At 52.6% G+C, this 22352-nt stretch overlaps 1 protein-coding gene across 1 annotated transcript in view; it reads left to right on the plus strand.

Moving 5' to 3' along the window:
* Positions 1-345: 345 nt before the first annotated feature.
* Positions 346-22352, plus strand: part of TGFBI (transforming growth factor beta induced) — a 33272-nt gene continuing 11265 nt past the window's right edge. Inside the window, exons 1-8 of the mRNA XM_081233041.1 lie at positions 346-540; positions 5203-5301; positions 14728-14792; positions 16242-16402; positions 16718-16882; positions 17129-17275; positions 19336-19477; positions 22028-22240. Of these exons, the coding sequence (XP_081089167.1) occupies positions 407-540; positions 5203-5301; positions 14728-14792; positions 16242-16402; positions 16718-16882; positions 17129-17275; positions 19336-19477; positions 22028-22240 (1126 nt within the window). The 5' untranslated portion in view covers positions 346-406. The remainder of the gene's footprint in view (positions 541-5202; positions 5302-14727; positions 14793-16241; positions 16403-16717; positions 16883-17128; positions 17276-19335; positions 19478-22027; positions 22241-22352) is intronic.

Here is a 22352-nt window from a genome sequence, read left to right on the forward strand (position 1 = left end):
TTTACTCCCTATCCATCTTAAAGTTAGCAAGCTGGGGGAGGAGAGGGGTGCGCGTGGAATGCAGAGGCAAGTGTGATGGGTAGAATATTGTGGGAATCAGCATGGCCTGAGACCAGTGAGGCATGTTTGGGCTCAGGACCCTGCAGACCTCGAGGAGGGAGTGAAAGAGTGAGGCCCCGTAGGCCCGTTGGTGGACGCTGGGGAGCACGGGAGACGGGGGCTGGTTGTGAACCATCTTGGGCCGCGGAGGGGGAGTGGGCGGGGCGCGGGGCGTCCGCAGCCCGCCCTCCGCCCGCTCCCCGCCCCTCGGGCGGCTCCCTGCGCTCCGCTTATTTAACCTGCCGGCGGCGACGGCACTCGCACTCCCGTACCGCTCGCCAGCCCGCTCTGCGCGTCTTCTCGCTCCATGGCGCTCCTCGGGCAGCTACTGCCCCTCGCCCTGGCACTGGCCCTGGGCCCCGCCGCCACGCCGGCGAGCCCCGCCAAGTCTCCCTACCAGATGGTGCTGCAGCACAGCCGCCTCCGGGGTCGGCAGCACGGGTAAGAGGGCGCCCCAACGGGGGGCGGAGGGACTGGGCGTCGGGACCGTCGAAGCGGGCTGGGGGCACCGGAGACAAAGCCCGAGCCTAAAGCAGGCTGTGTGGGACGCTCGGAGGGACCAGCCCTGCAGGAGGTGGAGGGAGGGAGGCGGGGACGATGGAGGAAAGTCAGCAGGAGGCACTGTGTAGAGGAAGCGGATGGGAGAGCTGACCCGTCACCCCAACTCAGGCCAAGAGCGTGAGAGGGATCCCGGGCTTTGAGCTTCTCCCAGCGGAGAGCGCTTGGCAGCTCTCTGCCCCGAATCACTGTGGGAAGGTGGCCAGGGCAGAGAGGGAGCCCACCCAGCAGGGCACAGATTCCAGCCCAGCCAGGCCCTTGTCCAGCACCTTCAGACGTGTCGCTGGGGCCACACAAGCTGGCAGCAACCAAGGCCCCCAGGCTTCTGTTCACCTGTCCAGGCCTACACCCGCGACCTGGCACCAGACAGTGCTCTCCGGGCACAGCAAGGGCAGTGTGGCATCTGCTCCCCGGGCAGATGAAGAGCAGGAGAGTGTGCCGAGCCTCGCACACATTGTACAGATGGGGAAACAGTCTGGAGAGGGCACACCACTTCCCCAGGGACCTTCAGTATGTACTGGAGCTGGGATTGGAATCGTTCTTAAAACACTGGCTGGGCTTGTAAACTTGGGACATTATCATTGCATATATTCCTTTGAGACACTGAAGATGTGTTGGTTTTAGGGGGCAAACCCAGGCAAAATGTCTGACCTGGTAAAGACCCTGGCCCAGACCCAGGCAGAGGTGGGCAGTGTTTCTACATCCCAAACTAGGCCCTCCCGCTTCACACATAGCCAGGCTTTGCTGCAGCTGCCAGCCTACCTGGGTGCACCGACTCTTTTTTCACAACTAGGTAGAACTGTATGTGGATAGTCGTGTCACAGCCCAAATGCCATTGGGTCTGGCGTTTGCTCCCAGGTGGTTCCCAAACCACCATGTGACTGGGCAGATCTGTACTCAGATCAAAACTCACAGTTGGAAGTGATCAGACTTGTCTTCATAGGGCTTTACAAAGCCTTGGCTCCCCACCCTTCGAAGCGCCCCCTCCCTGGGAGCAGTCATCCTTGTACCCTCTGCCTGTGTGTGGCCTTGTGGCCTTACGTGGCCTTTCAGGTGCCCAGGGCTGTGGGGAGGGGACTGATGGGAGTGAGTCTGACCCCTCTTTAGAGTGAAGGCCATCCAGGCCATGCTGCAGCCTCAGCACCCTGCAAGAGATAGGAGAGCACAGGGGATGTCCCAGGATCTTTCGGGAAGTGAAAGATGCCCCTTTGACTTAGGCCGGGTACAGAAGGGTGAGGGGACAGGGCAGAAAGACGAGGGGGAGACGAGGCATAAAGTCAAAATGTGAGCACCTGGCATTTTCATTGTCTCTGCCCAGCTCACCATTGTCCCTCTGCCTTTCTTACCAATGGAGCATGTCCTGTTTGGGTGCTGCAGTCCTCCTGGGAGGTTTCTGTTCCTGTTGTATCTTCTTAGGCACTAAGTCAAGAAAAAATCCCGATAGCATGCCCTGCGGCACTGTTACCCGGAATGGTGGCTCTGTGCGCTCCACAGTGAAGCTTCCCCAATGGTGTTGACAGGGTTCCAGCAGGAGCCACCTCTGCGGCAAGCCTCCTTCCTGTCAAAGCCCAGAAAAGCCACAGACCAGCTGGAAAATAGGTTTTCTTTTTCTTTTTTAAATGCAAATGCTCTTTATTATAAAGTTCAGACATTAGATCAGTTAACTCCCTCCCCGCCCTCCCCCGACCCCTGCAGGCTAATCCTCTTGATTAGCTGCTTCCAGTGCAGTTGGAAAGGCCTATAGTGATCTGTGATGGACAGGACGGTGTAAGCAGTCCCTGGTGTGCACCCTCCCCCAATAAAGTCTGGACACACAGGCAGGTGAACTGTGACAAACAGTTGCAGACACAGTTGCGTTTACTCTGATCTGACTGTCCCTGAAAACCTCACAGGGCTGCCTGACTTTGCCCTTGGGGTGGCACCCTGTGCAAAATGGATAACCTTGTTCAAACTCCGGCCATCTTTTAAAGTGAGATCTGGTGGGAAGGGAAAGTTAAGCTCTTTTTTAAAGGAAATGTTGTATGTGTGCTTCACACGACGTGAAGGAAGAAATAATAAGCAGGCCCTGCTCACCCTTTATCACCGTCACCACTTTTGCTTTCATCTTCACCACAACACAGTGAGCTCTGTAGTGTGCGTTCCCATTTTACAGATGGAGAAACTGTGGCTTAGTGAGGTGGAGTGACTTAGTCCAAACACAGAAAAATGTTGGGAAGGTAGTGACTATGAGGTGGTCTCTTGACACCTGGCTGTTATCTGTGTTGCTATAAGGAAGGAAAAAAACAGTACTGAAAGAGAAGTAAAAATGCAGTCACCCTTCCACATATCACCAACCAAACTGGACTGAATTTTCTGAAGCACTTGATTTTCAAATCCAAGTTGAACAGCAGAGCTGTTGTGCTTGAGGTAGAAGGCCCAGAAATGGGGTTCTCATTTTGATTAAACTTCAGCATAAATCTCCTGTGTGCACAGCCCACCCCTCCCACCCCGATGTGAGAGGGAGTGCGTCACAGAGACCCCCAGCCTCCGCTCCTGTCTCAAAGGGCAGCAGCAGTGGAAACTCGCTCCGCAGAGGAATGTTGGAGCCACATCCACAAGAGACACTGAAGATTTTGCCAAACGCCTACGGAAAGTTGCAGGGAATTCATCAACAGTAATTGTTTCCTGCTTGGTCAGATAGAAGAACTTCTGAAGTTGTACAGCAATTAACAGCACCTATGGCTGGAGTGTGGCCAGCGGGGACTCTCTCAGGGTTATCTGGGGACTGCTGTAACCTATGAATGCCGAGCAGCAAACTGAGAAACAAGTTGGCTTCTATAAAAATCCTCTGGAGGCTGTGGGCATTTGGTCAGACCCAGCCAGGAGCAAGGGGATAAGGGCTGTTCTCCCTGCTGGCCTGCTGTTTCCTCTCTAGCCTCAGCTTCTCTCACCCTCAGGTTCTTAACAGTAACTCACTAATATTTACTGGGCTTCCTTGGCCCACTCACCTTTGCCTGCTGAACCACAAACTGGACAAGAGGTGACATCCAGGTAGTAGAAGAGACAGGGCAGAGAGGTAAAGGGTCAGTGTGCCCTCACACCCAATAACCTGACTCAGTATTTGAAAATTGACCAAGTTCCTGTAGCCATATGACGGGGATGGCAGGTGCTGCCCTCACTGCAGTATCAGTGTCTTCCCTAAAAATACCATGCATCTCAAATGATGGCAATTGATTATATTTGTAAGGTATCAGAGGAGATGATATTTAGAATTGATACCTGAGGTTCTCTGGGAATAGAGGTTTTGTGAAAGCCCTTAGTCTCTTCGCTTTGCTTTTCTCTGGCTTGTGATTCAGCCAGGTGAACTGCCTGTCTCTGGCTCAGGAAGACTGCCTCCCACTTGTCACCACACAGCCACAGCTGCCTCCTTCCCCAGGGGCTCCCAGTAACTGTCCTGCCACCACATGGCCTGAGCATGGTTTGGGTCAGAACTTGGTACACTGGGTAAAATACACAAAAACAAAACCCCACGTCTCTGGGAAAGCAAACTTCTCAGCAGAACCTGGGTGTGTGCACAGGGTTGCTCAGGATGCTTCTGAGCTGGGTGGTCCTGGGAGCAGGTCATTCCAAGCCCCGCTGCACCTGATCTGGTGCTCAGCCGCATCTAGAACATGAAAGAATGAACAAGGCAGAACACCTGCCCTCAGGGTTCTTTGGAGGGTAGTTGAAGAGAAGACGTACACGCCCTGATCAGTATGGGGTTCTGTTTGGTAGCCAGCACCAAACAAGGGCTGTTATCAAAGGTCAGAGGTGGACAGAAGTATGTCCCCTGGGGCACTGGAAGAGGGCTTTCTGCGGGGAGTGGGATGCAAGCCGGGGCCTAAGTAATAAACGACTGAGTTCAGTGAGTGAGCATCTCCTTCCAAGGTCCTGACAGCAGCTGGCCATGACCCCTAGTTTCCAGGGGGGACACTTCAGATAGGCCGTGTTTGGGAGCCAGGCAACTGCCTAGGGATACAGAGGATGTCTGTGTGTGGAGCTGCCTGGGAGGTGCTGGGGCCCGGACCTCGTGACCACAGGACCAGCAATGCCCACAGGGAGGCCAGGTTAAAGCCTGTGGATGTTTGGGCTCAGTGTGGAATAGAGGTGTAGAGAAAGGCTGGGGGGGCCTCTCAGAGCTGCCGTCCTTAGCAAGCACTCCACTTTTACTTAGCTGATATTCTCCATCTATAACACGGAGTCTAAAATTTTTAAGATGTTTGTAGTTACACTTACCAAATGTCTGTGTCAAAGAAGAATGCTTAAATGAAATTACATCACTGTATGAGATATACTTTGACAATTTTTAAATCGTGGGGGGGGATATTTTCAGGGGGATGCTGGAAATCTAGGTCATGAGGGCCAGAATGTACCCCCAAGCCAGCCCCTGGAACCAAGACCGAAATGACTGTATCTTCTCCATATCTAGAACATTCTGGTGACCCAGGAGGGCCCACATGGTGGGAAGGATGTGGAGGTGGGTAGACATGCTGACCATCTTGCTAACATGGCAGCTTTTGTTTTCAGCCCCAACGTGTGCGCTGTGCAGAAGGTCATTGGCACCAACAAGAAGTACTTCACCAACTGCAAGCAGTGGTACCAGAGAAAGATCTGCGGCAAATCCACGTGAGTATCTGGAACTACCCGAGACCGCCAGCCGCTGGGGAGGCTGCCCTTGATATGCACGGGCTGCAGTTGCCCCTGGGCGTGGGCCAGCCTTCTGGAGCCATGAAGATGCGTGTGCAAACATGTCAGGGGACTGTGTGCTTGGGAGTGGTGTTTTTTGTAGGCTGGCCAATTTTGTTTTTCATTTTTAAGGCTCCTGACAATACTTGGATACATTTTTCAGGGCTGACTTGGGATTGCAAGAAACATGAAACATGGTGTGGGTATGTGTGTGTGTCTCTGTGTGTGTGTGTGTGTGTGTGTGTGCGTGCTTCCTAGTCCTCACTAAGTGATACAAACACAAATATTCAGTGGAGAAGCCATCAGCCTCTGACTCTGGGAAAGAAAGCCCATTGGTGAACTTATACCCGGTTCCTGCTCTGCAATCCAAGGTAAATGCCCCCAAAAGGCTTAGAGTGCCTAGAAATATGCACATAATAAGACAGCGTAGCATATTAAGAGCACAGGCTCAGACTCCCTGGTTCAAGGGCTGGCTCTGCCACTTAACCTGGGCAGGTGGCTTCACCTTTGGAATCCTCAATTGCCTCATCTGTAAAGTGGGAATAACAATAGGACTACCGTATGTGATTGTTATGAGGATTGAATGAAATAATGCACAGAAGAGGCTAAATTAGGTACCTGGCACATAGTAAGTGCTCAGTAAATGCCACCTGCTGTTATTTGCAAATCTCAGCCCCTCAAACAGAAGTGAGACACCGGGGGTGTGGACACCTGTGGTTACAGGAGGCCTTGCTGGTGCCTCTGTCAACACAATCAGCACGGAGGGAGACGGCATTCACCCCAACTGCCCTGCAGCCTGCGTGTTCTAACAGAATTCTGGGGAAACCTAATCTATTTTGGCATCAACCATCAAAAGATCTCAAAGCTGGCTCTCTCCTGCAGACGGGAAGATGTGCCGTGCATAACTCCCTGAGCCACTTGTGAGGAACTGACCTTCTTCTCATCTGTGTAATGAGAGGATTAAGAGATGCTAAGCCATGATCTTGAAGCCTTCCCCATGTTAGGGATTTTTAAATGTATTGCTTGTGACTTGCCTTTGAGCCGATGTCTCCTCTAACTGAAGGAAGGGAAAACGCTCTTTCCTTGAGATGTACATGGAAATAAATATCCCAACTTGTGACCCTGACTGTGTCCTAACACAGTTATCAACTCTAGTATGGATCAGGGAAATTGTAGATCAGGGCAGAGGTGGGGGGAGACCAGTAGCTCCCTGGGAGCCTGTCGAGGGCAGGGCCATGACAGTTGGTTCCCCACTTGACCAAGCCCAGCCACAAAGGCAAGAGTTGAGTGAGCTAAGAGGACCCACCTCCCAGGTTTAGGGAGCAAACAAACCCCCAGCCAGAATTCTTGCTGCTGTGGACAAAAAGAGATTATGCAAATAATATACCACATGTCCTTACCTGGAACCCAAGTTAAAAAAAAAAAAAGAAGACCTTCAGTACTCTTTGACTTTTCCCATGTGTGTATATTATCTACTAAAATAAGCAATTAATTACTTAATTAAACACAGAGCCAGGTCTCACATAATTGCTTCTTGGAAGATGACCAAAGCCCTGGTATCAAGCATCTCAGAGCCCTGGGTTTCAAGATGCCACCTTTTTGTTCTTTCTGGTTTCCCTAAAAATGGGACCCACTTAGGATGTCAAGCTGGCAACAGGGTGGCTTTGGCCGTGGTATTTCAGGGTGGCCCGTGTTGAAGCATTTGTCTGAGTAGTAGCTTGGGAATATTCCCCAGCAGTTCCCAGGTTGACGCTGCTGTGGGTGATGAGTCGCCTTGGCTTAGTGGCTCTTGGTACCTGCATCATTCTCCACTGATGTGCCAGGATGGGTGCAGGCGGCACAGCTGGACGTTGGCCAAGTGTTCTTGATAAGGGCTCATTAAGATGTGATGGTGCAGCACCAGTGAGCACAGGGAGAGCCCAGGTACTGGGGGAAGGAATAGACAGGTAGGTGTGGGTGGGGAAATGGAGGTGTAGAGCAGGGCCAAGCAGAGCCCAGGGCCCAGGCCCAGCCACTGAGCTGGTCTTACAAAGCCAGAGGGGATGACCTGCACCTACAACTCTGCAATGTGCTATTGCTTTGGGCAGCTTCAAACAGAGGAAATGAGGACAGAAAATCATGAGTTGATAAAAAAAAAAACTTCACGATCCAGGATAAGAAGGTCCCTTCCTAGAACATTGCGTGCAGCATCAGGAAGGTGAAGCTGACCGGGGAGAAATCCAGAGAACTCAGGGAGGGAAAGGGGAAGTGGTTGGATTCCTCTCCACTGTCCCCGAGAGAGCTGAGAAGGAGCAGCCTTGTAGTTTGCTTGTGCCCGGGATTAAGACCCATGAAGGGGCTGCCATCTGGGCACCAGGAATTCAGTGCCATAGCTGGTCAGGAGAGGAGAGGGTTGTGCTGGCTGGAGTTGATGTCATCCTGGTGACAATGGGTCCCTTGGTGCATGTATTTGGGAGATGACCAGACTGGGAAACCGCAAGTATGGTTGTGGTTGGAGCAAAGAGGGCCTTCTCAGCATGGGGTCAGCCTGGGCAGTGGGGATCTTCCCAGCATGACTCCAGGGAAGAGGCTGGAGCAGAGGTGTGCACTGGGATGCACAGGAGCACAGGTCACCAGGGGGCCCAGGACCCACAGGAGAATTTGAACTTGAAAGCAGATAATTGACACTAAGTACAGAACCAAGGGATAAAGGCTTTGCCTGGTCAGGTCACACAGAGACCCAGGTGCCTGGAGCCAAATGTCTGCTGCAGTGAGGCCCCGACTCCCCCTCCACAGAGGGAGGGAGGGGAATGGCCACATTCAGCACTCAGCACTCCCATCAGGCCACTGCATCCATCATCTTTAGACCATAGCTTTTCTGTATTACCAAAAAGAGTCTTGGTGCTGTTCGTCAAGCCTGATGCATGGATTTTATCATAGGAAGTAGTTACCAGTGGGCCCCTATTTAGTGACTTGAGTGAATTTTATTACTTAGAAATTCATTTAATTTCAGATCCTAAAGAGCACCAGTGTGATACAGCAGCTAATCAAGCAAAGAGGGTCATTTCAGTCCTCGGTCTGATCAGTAACCATAACATTTTTACATACAGCAGCTGAAGCAATGGTGCAGGAAATTGTGCTCAGGAAGCCTGGCTGCCTCTGACAGGCCTTCTTTGTAGAAGCCCCGGCAAGAGGGAGGCCCATTTAACAGCCAAGTCAGAGCTGACATCATGGGGATGTAATGAATCACAGCAGGAGCTCAGGCATCCTCAGTGTGGCACAGGGAGGGCCAGCGCAGGAGCTAGCAGGTAGGGGTGGCAGCTGCCCATTCCAAAAGGCTTGACGTTGTTTCACAAGCAACGCAGTTCACAAGCACAGTAGCCAAGATGAGCTGGCAGGGCATTCCCCCTTCTCTAGTAGCAAGCATCGCTTTGCCCAAGGGCTGAAATATTAATACTTCTTCAGCACTGCCTTCAAGTTTAGACATTTCACTTCTACCAAAGCCAGCTGATGTATGGTCGAGATTTTCCATCATTTGGCAAAGCTATTTCCTTTAGATCTCATTCGGGCAGGGCACCCAGGGACATCTGCAGTGAAGCTGAGGAAGAGCCTTCCTTTCCTCCCTCTCCTGTATCCCACAACCTCGGTCCCAAGAGGAAAAAGAAGAGGATGGTGAGAAGCCATCTAGGGATGACAGGCTATCCTCAGACCCACACCAGCACCTCCTTCCCTGTTTCATATTCCCTGTGCAGCCCCCTGGGACCGCGTGGCTAACCTGCTCTGGAATAACTCAGGTTTGACATATGCCAAACACCTCTGTTGTGCAGTGCTTCCTGAAGGTTCTGTCCCATTCTGTAGACTCCTAGGAGTCAGCTTAGCTGACAGGGAATCTTGTTCTGTTGAGTATTTACATGAACCCATGTACCGTTTGGGGTAAGACCCTATGGTGGGCAGAATAATGACCCCCTAAAGCTGTCTACATCCTCACCCCTGAACCTGTGAATATGTTACCTTACAAAGGAAAAGAGACTTTGCGGATATGGTTAAGTTAAGGATCTTGGAGGGGGTCGGGGGGGAATGATTATCCTGAATTATCTGATGAGTCTAATATAATCATAAGGGTCCTTGTAAGAGGAAAGCAGGAGGGTCAGAGTCAGAGAAGGAGATATGACAATGAAAACTGAAGTTGGAGTGATGTGACCACAAGCCAAGAAATGCAGGCAGCCTCTAGAAGTTGGAGAAGACAAGGAGTAGGTTCTCCCCTAGAACCTCTGGAAGGAATACAGCCTTTGGTTTTAGCCTCGTAAGGCCAACTTCTGACTCTAACATCCAGAATTGTAAGATAATAAATTTTGTGGTTTTAAGTCACTAAATGTGTGATGATTTGTTCTAACCACAATGGACCCTATCTATTAACGTTTATAGCTGTGTTATGGGGAATTTATTACATGTGATTTGATCAGTGGTCTCCTGCAGGGCATGGCTTTCAATGAAGTTATTAACCTAACTTCAGTTTAAAGTTTATACCTGGAATTTTTTAGGAAGAAGCTCCACAACTGAGTGCTTAGTAAATATCAAGTAGCTGGTAAGTGCTTTTCATAGGTTAGCTTGTTCAGTTCTCACAATCATCCCTTAAGATCAGTGTGATCGTTAGCCCATTTACAGAGGGGAAGACTGAGGCTCAGAAAGCCTAAGAAACCTGCTCAAAGTCATCCGCTGGCAAGTGGGAGAGGTCCAGTTATTCTACATGCTGCCTCCGGGGGAGAACCAAGCCCAGCAGCTAGTTTTGGTGACATGGGGGGAGCCCAAGTGAGCAGCCCTCGAGCGCCTGGGTCAACTGCCCCAGATCTCTCTCTTCAGCCCTAAAACCTGTGACTCTAAGTCCCAGGGAGAAGGCCTCCTCGGGATCAACAGAGGCCCTTTGGCCCAGAGCCACCAACCTTTTCCTGGTTGCTCACCCGCAGCCTGGTGGTCATTGAGGACCCCTGTTGCAAGGGGGCTCCCTCCCTAGTCAGATGGAGAGCATGGGAACTGAGGAGACACAGCCAGCATCCAGGAGCACCCCCACCCACCCAAATACCCTCACAAACCGTGTGCAAACAGATGTCACCAAAAAATGTAAGTGTATTTTCCCAAGGTTCCGTCTCATCACTCGCCAAGCTGGACCCTGGTGAATGGGATAGTGGTGGAGTCTTTAGTGGTAGACAGTAGGTTAAAACAAGCCCTTTTTTACCAGGGGGCTCAAGATTTTCATTTTCTCCTGGGAGGCTTAAGAGAGCTCAGCTGAGTGCAGAAAATGACCCCATCCAGGCAGGCGCCTGTCTAGACGACGTCAGTCTGTGTTTGTTCAGTGATTCCCTTGGAAATCATGACACGCTGGATGGTTTACCTTCGGTCACAGGAAGCTGGCTCTCAGGCTGCATTCCTTACTGCACTACTTCAGAGTCAGGTTAATCCCTAGGTGTTTACAGCCATCACAGCGGCCAAAATCGTGAAGCATGCTTGGGAGAGAGTGATTGTTTTAACTTATTATATTACCTCCTTGAAAAATTATTTTGGACAGAGAAAAACCAATGCTTCTCTCTCTATCCAGTCGTGAGTAAAACTTTGGAGGGGAATGGAGGAGAGCTTTGAGACCCTGTTTCAATTCTTTAGGCCTTGGATTGACACTACCTTTTGCACCCCACCCCTGCCTCTTTCACACGCCCTTCTAAGTCAGGCAGCTTCTCTGACTTTCTTCCTCAAATTGCTCTTCTGACCTGGGAAGTTGGAATAAGAAAATTAGTGTCTCATTACCCTAGAGGATATACTTTTTCTGAGTTTTTGCCTATTGGACTGTGTCAGGCCAAGGAGAAGCCAGGAGCCTTTAATCAGAGCAGCTTTTGCTGTTAAAATCCGATCCAGAGACCAGCAGATTGGTTCTCTCTGTGCAGGGAAGCCAGGGAACCAGGGAGGCACGGATGGGGGCTCCCTGTGTCCATCCTTTCCTGCGTTCATCCTGGAGAGATGAACCTCTCTGTCAGAACCACGACTCTGTGATTGCCCCAGGGGCCCGTCTCCCCACGGCATGTGTGTTCTCCCCAGGGCCAGAGCCCAAGGAAGGTGGCACACGGGGCTGAGAAAAGGGCGTGTGAGTCCTGAAGGGTTTGGTCAGGATCACCTCAATGGGCTGTCTTCTTGGTCTGCAATTTACAACTGCCCTCTGCTTCTCCAGGGCCAGGCAGGCTGGTTCTGAAAAGACCTGGTATTTTTGGGACAGTTGAGCAGGGTAACAGCCAGCTCTGGAAGCGTTTCAACCCATAAGGCTACCAGGCTGAGGGTGAGAGGCTTGGGTCACCCCATGCACCTAGAGAGTGCCGGGAATGCTAGAATATGGGTAGCACGAGGGAAGAGGAGGGAGAGGCCAGCAGGGCGAGAGGATTAGGAGAAGGCTTCCTGGCAGGGAGCCACACTCAGCTAACCAGGAAAAAGCCTTTGGCTAGGGGGCTGAGCCCCTGCAGGGGGTGGCATGTCCCCCACGTCCAGCCTCTGTGGGACACGGGTACAGAAAGCCCACCTGGAGAGAAGGGGCAGTGAGTGCTGACAGGGGTTAGCTCTGATCACATTGGAGAGACCACCTGCGTCCTTTTGATGTCAGGCTTTCCAAATCAGTCCACTTTCCCCAAAATATGTGCACTGTCAAGAGCAATGGAAAAGGGTCTGGACTTGATGAAATGTGGGGAGAGTCCTCGATCTGCCCCTCCCCAGCTGTGATCCTAAGAAACCCCTTTGCCCCCAGAGCCCCTTCCGCTTTCTGATTCCATTCTGCATTTCCTTCTCCCCGCGGAGATGTCCCTGCTTACGTCTGTCCCTGCTCCCCTGCCCGGCAGCCTCCGTTTCTCCTGTCATTCTCCCCATCTCTCCCCGCCTCCACACACACGTGGCCACAGGAACCAGTAAATTCACACTTGGGGGGCTGACTTTCTGTTGTCCTCAGGGAAATCCTGGTGAGGCCCCCCTGAGCTATTGAGCTCTCTTGTGGCTTTGTAGGATGGAACTCAGACGCTGACACCCTGGAAGAAGCGTCTTTGGCCAGAAAAGTCTTTGGCTGGGGGCTCCAAGGCATAGAGTGTCAGCACCATGTGCATGGGGGACCCCAGAGATGATGAAGGCTTTGAGGAGAAGATGCCTCCTCCAACTGTGCTTCTCCAACTCCAGGGAAGGTCACCCAGGCACTTTTAGAAAGAAGCTAAGCTTTGGGGGACTTGACCGAATCCCACTTCCTCAACCCCAGCCACAGAGCCCTGGCATTTATCAGAGAAAGCCTGAGATTCCACGCATGCGTGTTCCCAGTCCTATGGGCTCAAGGCTTGCGGCTCTCCCTAGGTTTAGCTACGAGAAGCTGGCAGACACTCTCCACTTTGAAAAAGTGCTTCTCTACCCCCTAGAAATAATCCCATTGGCTGGAATTGTGAGTGTGAAATTGGAAGTAACCTTAGAGATCATCTCTTTTATCTTCACCTTATTTTACAAAAGATCAGGAAGCTGAGACCCAGAGAGAGAAATGGACTTTCAAGGCCACCCTGCTAGTTACTGATGGATGACAAGCCTAGTCTCCTGATTCTATTACTGTTTAGTTACATCATGTTGTCTTTGAAAGGTTGTGTGTCAGTCACATTTGCTGCAGAAGATGACTAGTTTTCAAAGAGAAAACCGTGGGTTGGTCAAGATCAGTCCTGAGACCACCAGCCTGTTTAACCCTTTTAAATAGGGCTGAAAAGTTAGAAAGGAAAGGGATGGGAGGAAGGCTGGGAGACAAGGGGGAAGAGGAAGTCAGGAGGATGGAGAGAGCAGGGCAGAGAAGAACGTGCATGGTGTCACTCCTCCGAAATGTCCTGGGGGCTCATTTCTGGCACAGTGACACCCATAGCTCCCTAGCAGCCTGAGCATCCTAACTAATCTGCCTCTGAAAGATTAGTTAACAGAAGATGAAGCCTGGATAACAGAGGAACCAGGCTTCATCTTCACGTAACTCACCCGGGCTTCCCTGAGACAACTCCAGTGGAATTAGTAAGAGCAGAATGTCCTGGGCTCTCTGAGAGCACCCTCCCCCCTTCCAAAGCCCAGACTTCTGTCTGATCTGCCTGCTTCTCTTCTGATGATGTCATTAAACATCCTGTGAGTGGCCGCAGTGAGCGGTTCTGTGGTAAACCCGCTGCAATTCAAGGCTGAGTTCTTTCCTGTCCTGAAGGGCACATCCATGTGAAAGAAAGGATGGGGCAGGACAGGGCTGGTGGCTTCTGGTTCCAGGGCTTCCGAGGAGGGGCTGTGCTCACGCCGCTGGTGCAGGGGTGGCATTCGACGGGACAGGGGGATATGATGTGAAGCAAGTCTTTCTTAGAACGCTTCCTTCCTTGTGATGTTCTTGGAAATTCTCAGTCTTCTGGGTTTCACCAGGATGTTGGGTTAGCTGAAGCTTTGCGGTTCAGACCTCCAGAAGGTGGTGAGTGTTCCACAGTGGACCAGTCTGAGTTAGAAGAGGAGGCTTTAAGTTTTTCTGCCAAATGACTTCAAAGTTTAAAACCATAAACTGCCAGTCTTGTTCATCCAAATACAAAGAATCTCGCAAACTGGCAATATCAGTTGCCTCCTGGAAGGACAAGGAGATGGTTGAGGGATGAGGGTGGATAGGGAGCATTTTACTATAGAATCCTTTGTAGATTTTGAAACCATATAATGTTTTCATTGATAAAAAATTTGTTTTTAATTTAAAGAAACAGAAGAACAAGCATCTTGATAAAAAAGGGCTCTGTTTTTATTTTAAAGTGTGATCGTGAAGATTGAGAAAAACTTGATCATGTATACAATACACTACCCTTCTTGGTTGGTACGTCAGAGAACCAGAAGACCATGGGCTGTTTAATCCAATGACCATTGCACAATACATGCATACATCTTACAGATGAGGAAACTGAGGCCCAGAGAGAGACGGGACTGGCTGGCGTGGTCTGGTTTGGTTAGTGGCAGACTCGGAGCCAGAAAGGTCCAGGGTTCCTTCTCCTCCTCCCTGCTGCCTCTCGGGAATGCTGCCCACTGGGTTCCCCATGAATTGTGTTGGAGATAAATTTTTGGTGAGGATGTTTTCTAATGCCACCGCGGATATGCTGCCGCCATCCTCTGACTGTATCCCGGTTGCATTGCTATAGGTGATGGCAACTGCTGGGCACCTTGTACAAAGCTGGAGAGGCGTGACAAGCTTCTTGCCAATGAAAGGCACAAAGATGACTGAGCGTGTGGTCTCCTCTGAGAGCAGGCTATGTGTCCCATCGTGTCCCTTCCTGGAGCGAGGGCTGATGACACGGGATGGGGAGGGAAGTCCTACTAATACACGTGTGTGTCTCGTTACAGAGTCATCAGCTACGAGTGCTGTCCCGGATATGAGAAGGTCCCGGGAGAGAAGGGCTGTCCAGCAGGTGAATAAGCCTTGCCTGTTGGCATGGATGGAAAGGAAGGAGGGAGAGCACCCATGTGATGGGCAGCAGAGTCTGAATGGGGGTCCAAGGGATGGGGCTCCATGACAGGGCCAGAGGATGGAAGCTGGAAACAGCGGGTTTCCTGCACTGCTTCTTCCTGTACAAGCCGACTGCTTAACACGCTGGGGGAACAGACTCCGATCCTGACCTGCCTGTGCCCTCTGCACCAGGCACAGGCTCCTGGCCTTGCTGTCTCTGGCTGGGAGTGATTCTAAACACATCCAGCATTTCTCATTAGCCCTGCTGGAGAGTGGATGGTGTGGGCCTGGTCTCTGGCTGGGCTGGGAACACCAGGCCACCCCACCTCACTCTGTTGGAAGCCGTCCCAATGGAGCTCGTAGGGTCCCACGATGGCCATGCAGGTCCACAGACAGCGTGGTACCTGTGAATTTCCTAGATCCTTTCCTTTAGTCCCACACACTCCTGGGGACTATACAGAGGAGGTTTTTTTTGTTTGTTTTAACTTTGAAATCTTCGCTATTTCATTAGTTGAGAATGTGAGACTGAGACTTAAAAGGAAGGGGGTGATTTGGTTGGTGCCATGGTCACGAAGTGGGTGTGGTTGGCATGGGCTGGAGCTGCGGCCTTCCTGACTTACGTGGCAGGACGGGTGGGAAATGTGGGATGGGGAAGGAGATGACCTGGAAGGTGGGACCCAGCCTCTGGGTCTTAGTTTCAGGCCCTTTAAAAGGAACATGAAGCTCCCTGTGTGAGGGGAAGGGCCTCCTGAGCTTCCGGCTACTTTCAGGAAATAACATTTTATTACTTATAAATACCTAAAGTACTTCCAAGATCTGTTTCATTCTGGTGGAGGCCATTAGGGAACCAGTTTCCAAAACAGCTAGATAGATCCGTAAGGCTAGCTTGTAACTGGGATATCTGTTTCTGGTGTATGTTCCCACCTGTGTTATCTAAAAGTCTATGAATGAAAGCTTTGCTCTGCTTTAGTTAAAAATGATTAATAATGACCAATCAGGGCTTCCCTGGTGGCGCAGCGGTTGAGAGTCCGCCTGCCGATGCAGGGGACACGGGTTCGTGCCCCGGTCCAGGATGATCCCACATGCCGCAGAGCAGCTGGGCCCGTGAGCCATGGCCGCTGAGCCTGCGCGTCCAGAGCCTGTGCTCCACAACGGGAGAGGCCACAACAGTGAGAGGCCCACGAACCACAAAAAAAAAAAAAATAGAATGACCAATCAGTTGAGTTCAAGTAGGGAGGCACTTGGCCTGTGGAGTTGTTCTAAGAAGCATGTGACCAGCCTTTTGGGCTCCCCGACAGCAGGCTGTCTTCGGCCTTTTCCAGCGGGTGTGCCATCCCATCTCAGACAAGGGTGTGGTCTGGTTGGAGGGGCATCCCACAGGCCAGCCCCGCTCTGTCCTCTGCCCCTGCAGCCCTGCCGCTCTCCAACTTGTACGAGACCCTCGGAGTCGTTGGTGCTACCACGTCTCAGCTGTACACGGACCGCACGGAGAAGCTGAGGCCCGAGATGGAAGGGCCCGGCAGCTTCACCATCTTCGCCCCCAGCAACGAGGCCTGGGCTTCCTTGCCAGCTGTGAGATGACCTCCTTCTGCCCAGGGACCTGTACTGGGGATGCTCTTACTGAGGCTCCATAGTGATTTCCCATCGTCTCAGGAAATGTCTTCCTTAAGGCCTCAGATAAAGCCATGGCACTTGAGCTAAAATACGCCTCCCCCGGTGGCTTCCAATGACCCATCCATTTAAGTGTCCAGACAGACCTTGGTGCTCACGGGTGGGGGTCCTTCGCAGAATGGGGGTCCCCGGGGAACCTTTCCCAGGGTGGCAGGGACCCCTGTCTTGAACGTGGGACCTGCAGCCCCCTCACTGCCGCACTGACCCTCCTCCTAGGAAGTACTGGACTCACTGGTGAGCAACGTTAACATCGAGCTGCTCAACGCCCTCCGCTACCACATGGTGGACAGACGGGTCCTGACGGACGAGCTGAAACATGGCATGGCCCTCACCTCCATGTACCAGAATTCCAACATCCAGATCCACCACTATCCCAATGGGGTAGGGAATCCCGCTTCCACAGCTCTGCCCCGTGCCCACCCTGAGCCCACGCCCGGTCCACGTGTGGGGCTGGCTTCTCGGGTGGTGTCCCGCAGGTGAGGTCAGCTGTGCATAGTCCTCTGCCTCCTGCACCTGCTTCTCCACCGCTCGTGGATGCCACATTCTGTCCTGTGTTTTCCCCGCCTGGGCCTTCGAGGCTGTGCCTCCGAGGTGTTAACTGCTCACGCTCGCTTCTTCTCTGGGCAGATCGTGACTGTCAACTGTGCCCGGCTGCTGAAAGCCGACCACCATGCGACCAATGGTGTGGTGCACCTCATCGATAAGGTCATCTCCACCATCTCCAACAACATCCAGCAGATCATCGAGATCGAGGACACCTTCGAGACCCTTCGGGTGAGGGACTGCCCCCGGGGAGGCCCAGCTGGGGACCCACCACCTCCCAAGAGGCCCTTCTTCTGCGGGAGGGGTAGAGGGTGTCTCCATATTTGTGGGCGCTTAGGTGACATGGAGCAAGTTCCTTGAGATGCCCACGAACATGGCGAGTCCACTAATCAGGCTGTCAGCTTGACCCCAAGGAGACATCATAATTCTCTGCTGGGAACTTCCTCCTGCTGGTCTTCTCCTATGTACTTTCCTTGACTCCCCTGGGAAGCTCAGAGGTGGTGGCTGCAGCAGGACGGCTGCCTGGGCATGCTCTGTGGGTTCCAAAGGTGGGAGGGCCCTTCCTCCCAGTTGCTGGTTCTCTCATGTGGGACTAGATAAATGGCCTTTCAGCCTGCATGATCTTCTGGACCACACGTCCCCACCATGGGACCCCTGATGTAGCCATACCCCTGTTTCCTTGGAGCCCTGACCATCAGAGAGGACACAAGTACAGACACAGACACTGAGTCTGGGATTTGGCTTCTGGCCTGGCTTCTGCCTGCCCTGGGGCCCCAGAACCCCTCTGGGGCTGTTCCTGCCCCCCTGCCCAGCAGGCATTTATCTTCCTACTGGGGTGGCAAATGGGCCTTCCTCTTGGCACCGGCTGCTCAGAGGAAGTTAGCACAGGCTGCCCTGTCAGGGTTTTTGCCCTGATTCAAGGAGAACTTCCTGACCACAAAGGATACCAAGTGGGCGTGGGATGGTTCTTCCCCTGGAGATGGCCAACACAGAGAGACAAACATCCCCAGGCTGGGCTGGCACTCAGGTGTCCTCAGGAAGTGGCTCTTGAGGGCCCTAGGGAACCTGCTCTCTAAGCTCTTCCCATGCTTTCCTTCTGGGTCACTCAAAGGTCAGGGGTCTGCAGGGGGACGATGTTCCCACAAAGTTGGTGGCACACCTTTTGATTAATAGCAGCTGATCCCCACTGAGTAACCTCCTCTTACTGTTCAGGTTTGGCACATATTCCTTCCTTTCTTCTTCCCTTTGGCTCTTTCGAATGCCCACCTGTCCTTCTGCTAACACATACTCGTTAAGCACCTGCTACTTCCCAGGTGTGCTCTATGTGCCGGAGGAATAGAGGAGAACAAGACAACGTTCTGTCCCCACTGGCAATGGTATTCTTCTGGGGGACACAGATAAGAAACAGACAAGGCAGTCACAGATCATGCTAAGTGCTGTGAAGTCAGGCAGTAAGTGGTGACCAGAGGAGGCCCGTGGGGACTGGCTGGTCCGGGAAGGGTCTGTCTGGAAGAGGTGACCTTTCAGCCAAGGCTTAAATATTGGGAATGGCTAGTTATACAAGACACAGGGGCAAGAGCTAAGCTGGCAGAAGGCAGATCGAGAGTAAGGGTCAGAAGCAGGATGAGCAAGAAGGAGGCCTGCAGGGCTGAGTGAAGAGCACTAGGCAGCCAACAGGTGAGGTGGGAGTGGCCAGGCTGGTGAGGCCAGATCCTACGGGGCCTTGCAGACCCAGCAAGGAGTGTGTCTCATCCTGGGAGCAGCAGGATGCTTTTAGAAGATCATTTTCCTGCTCTGTGGAGAAGGGGTTATGTCATCCTTATGCTCACGGAGCCCACGCAAATAATTATCGCCAATAACGATTGAATTGCACAACGAGAGAAGGACAGCAAGCTGTGCAAGGATGTCTAATAGACTCATTTTCATCTGGGGGCAGGGGCAGGGGGTGGGCAACGCCAAGTTGACTACCTAGAGAAATGACATTTTCGTCAAGGCCCAAGGAACGAATAGGAGTCAGAGAAGCAAAGAAGCGGGGAAGGGCAGCGGGAACAGCAGGACAACAGCCCAGGGGTGGAAAGGAGGAAGGTAGAGCAGCAGCTAAGAGGTGGTCAGAGTGGGCGGAGCTCAGGCTGGCAAGGCTCCTGGAGGCCGTGGGAAGAAGTAAGCCTTGGTTCAGCCTATCTTTTCATCCAGGGCTTCTACAGAAGTCTGGAGCCCTCCAGAGGAGCACTGGCGAGACCACGTGTGCCCAGAGCCTTCAGGGAACGCTGCCTCTTCTCCCCTCCCCACAGGCTGCCGTGGCTGCATCGGGGCTCAACACCCTGCTCGAAGGTGATGGCCAGTACACACTCCTGGCCCCGACCAATGAGGCCTTCGAGAAAATCCCCGCTGAGACCTTGAACCGGGTCCTGGGAGACCCAGAGGCCCTGAGAGGTGAGCACCCCTGGGCTTCTGCTGCTGCCTCATTGGAGTGGCCAGACTAAGCCCAAGGCCTGCTCTGGTCCAAGATAGACACGCTGCCTGCCATCCTGTCCCGTTGCTCCCAACTGGCTGTGTCTCTGCAGAGGCCACAGCAGAACCCTGGTCAGAGGGGCGGGTAAGGAATCCAGCAGCCTTTTTCTAGGGACACAGCTGGGCTGAGGAGGGCGGTGGAGCTGGAGGTCCAAAGCAAGCTGTGGCCAGAGTCTGGAAGAGTTAAAGGCCCAAATGATCAAAGCTAGAGTGAGACTGCCGGAGTGGGCAGTAGCTTGGAGGTGTGGGGAGGGGGTGGCAGGTGCTGGCATCCTCAAAATGGAATCATCATGTTGACCCTTGAACTCTTCCTGTGTCTGGCCGGGGGCCTCAGGGATAATCCAAAATTACAATGAAAAACCCGAAACAGTCAACTCTTGACTCTTCATGGCTGGGTCCTTCCTCACCTTCTCAGTGAGCTGATAAGTTAGGAGCAGTATTGATTATTGCTGGAGGAGAGGGAAGGACCATGGGAGGGCACGTGAGGGAGATTAGGAGGGGAGGCCAGGCTCTGCCACCCCAGCTCCCCAACTCCAGGACCACTGAGATGCTGCCTACGGGTCCCTGGGTCCCCTTCAAAGGGAAGTAGGCCCCAGGTCCCCTGTGCACTCCAACCCTGCAATCACACTTACTCCTCCCAGATATAATCCAGGGATGACTTCATTTCTTTTGAATCTATTTAAACCCACCTTCGAAATGCCTAATGCATTTCAGACACCCCATAAATGTAAAGCGTTCTCCTTGCAGCTATGCAGGGATGGGAAAGGGCACATTTCTGAAAGCACAGATGGGGATCTATTATGTCCAGATATTGTGGTGCCAGGAACCCAGGCCGCAAAAGGGAACATGGTGCAATCAAGGAAGTTTAAACCTAGTTGGTGTAACAGGCTTAAAAACAGGTCATTGGGGATCTGATGTGCTGAGCGTAGTACTCAGAGATACTCCCAAGGTCATGGGGATGAGGGCAGGGATGGGCATCCGCAGCCTAAGGAGATGAGACTTGGGTGCATCGCAGCATTTTAGCTTTTTATTTAGAGCTGTTTTCCCCCTAAAACATGTTTTGTACGGAACACATTTTTATCTTTGTAGCTATCAGAACACCTTATTATAAAGTGAAAAAAACACCCCAAGTGTATCCCTTTTGCACATCTGCCTTTTCCCACTTTAAGCTGTTTGCTCAAAGCGAGGGCCCTCTGTGTGGGGCTGCCACTGCAGGCTGGAGGGCGGGCGGCCACGCTCCACCTGACAGTCTCCTGGTTGCTAGCGGGTCGGCAGATGGACAAGAAGTGCCCGTTCGCAGACTGGCTTCCAGCCCTGGCCTGGCTCACCCTCTGAGGGGCCCTGGCAGGTCACCCACCTCCCCCCCCCCGGCCTTCGGCTTCCTTCCCTGAGAAACTAAATCCCCAAGGCCTCATTTCCACAGCGGTCTTGCCGCCCTTTGTCTTCCCCACCAGCTGAATCGGGTCAGCACTGGCCTTCAAGGCCTTCAGCACTTCTGCGGGGCCTCAGAGCTTCCTCCTGCCTGTGACAGTGCGGTTTTGGTTCCCACACTCAGGACACATTGGAACTCGCCTCTGTGGTGAGCACGCAAGACAAAGGGCCCCGGGGACCCTGGTGAGCGACAGTCCCGGAACAGCTCTGCCTGGCTGGGGCTGGGGCACGTCCCCTCCACTGCTCCTGCAGCCTCAGCACCCCCAGCCCCTGCCCTGTCCCTAAAGCAGCACTTGGGCAAGTAATTAAACAATTCTATTTATGATTTACGGGTGGGGTGAATGGGGCTGCAGAGACCATGTCTTACTGATCACCATCCCCAGCCTCTAAAGGGCCCTGGCAACTAAGTAGACCCTTGGGGTAAAATGAACAAAAACAAATAAAATGTATAAATAATTCAGAACTTTCATTTGCTACAGTTTTCATCTTTTCCTACCACACTTTACATTTTCATAAAGGTCAGTAGATAAAAAAAATCCCAAGGTAAACTCATTTGAGTTTTTCCCGTATCTGGGAAGTTCAGATACAAATAAGAGAATTCACCCTGAAGTTCAGGTACTAAGAAGCTAATCACTAGCATTTGTTGGGCGTTTACTCTGTCGTCAGCCGCTGTGCTGGGTGCTTACATTCAGAGTTTCATGTCATCCTTACATCAGCCCTAGGAGATGAATGCTGTGATTATCTCCACTTGACCGATGAGGAAGTTGAGACCCAAAGAGGCTCAGTGACTCGCCCAGGGTCCCAGAGCTGCTAAGTGGCCGAGCTGGGATTCAAACTCAGGTAGACAGCACAGAGCCCAACTAGTTTTAGAGGCTCGGAGGAGGAGAGGAAGAAGAGGATCCAGGTCACGTGGTACCCCAGGCTCGTCTGATTGTTAGCCTCAGAGAGAAAGGAATCCTCCTAGCCGGGGCAGGCGGCGAACTGGCGCCTCAGGTCAGCCCGGCTGGCACTGACTTGACCTGTGTCCTGTTCGGCCCCCAGACCTGCTAAACAACCACATCCTGAAGTCGGCCATGTGTGCCGAAGCCATCGTGGCGGGGCTGTCCTTGGAGACCCTGGAGGGCACCACGCTGGAGGTGGGCTGCAGCGGGGACATGCTCACCATCAACGGGAAGCCCATCATCTCCAACAAAGACGTCGTGGCCACCAACGGTGTGATCCACTTCATCGATGAGCTGCTCATTCCAGACTCAGGTGATCCAGGCCTCGGGGGCCTTGGGCCTGCCGGCTCTGCTGTCCCCTGTGCCGTCTGTGGTGGCGTGGCTGGGGGAATTCGGGGATCTTGGGAGCCGCTTCCCTGTCTGCA

This window comes from Mesoplodon bidens, assembly GCF_964165515.1.
Source record: "Mesoplodon bidens genome assembly, chromosome: 4".
Classification (NCBI taxonomy): domain Eukaryota; kingdom Metazoa; phylum Chordata; class Mammalia; order Artiodactyla; family Ziphiidae; genus Mesoplodon; species Mesoplodon bidens.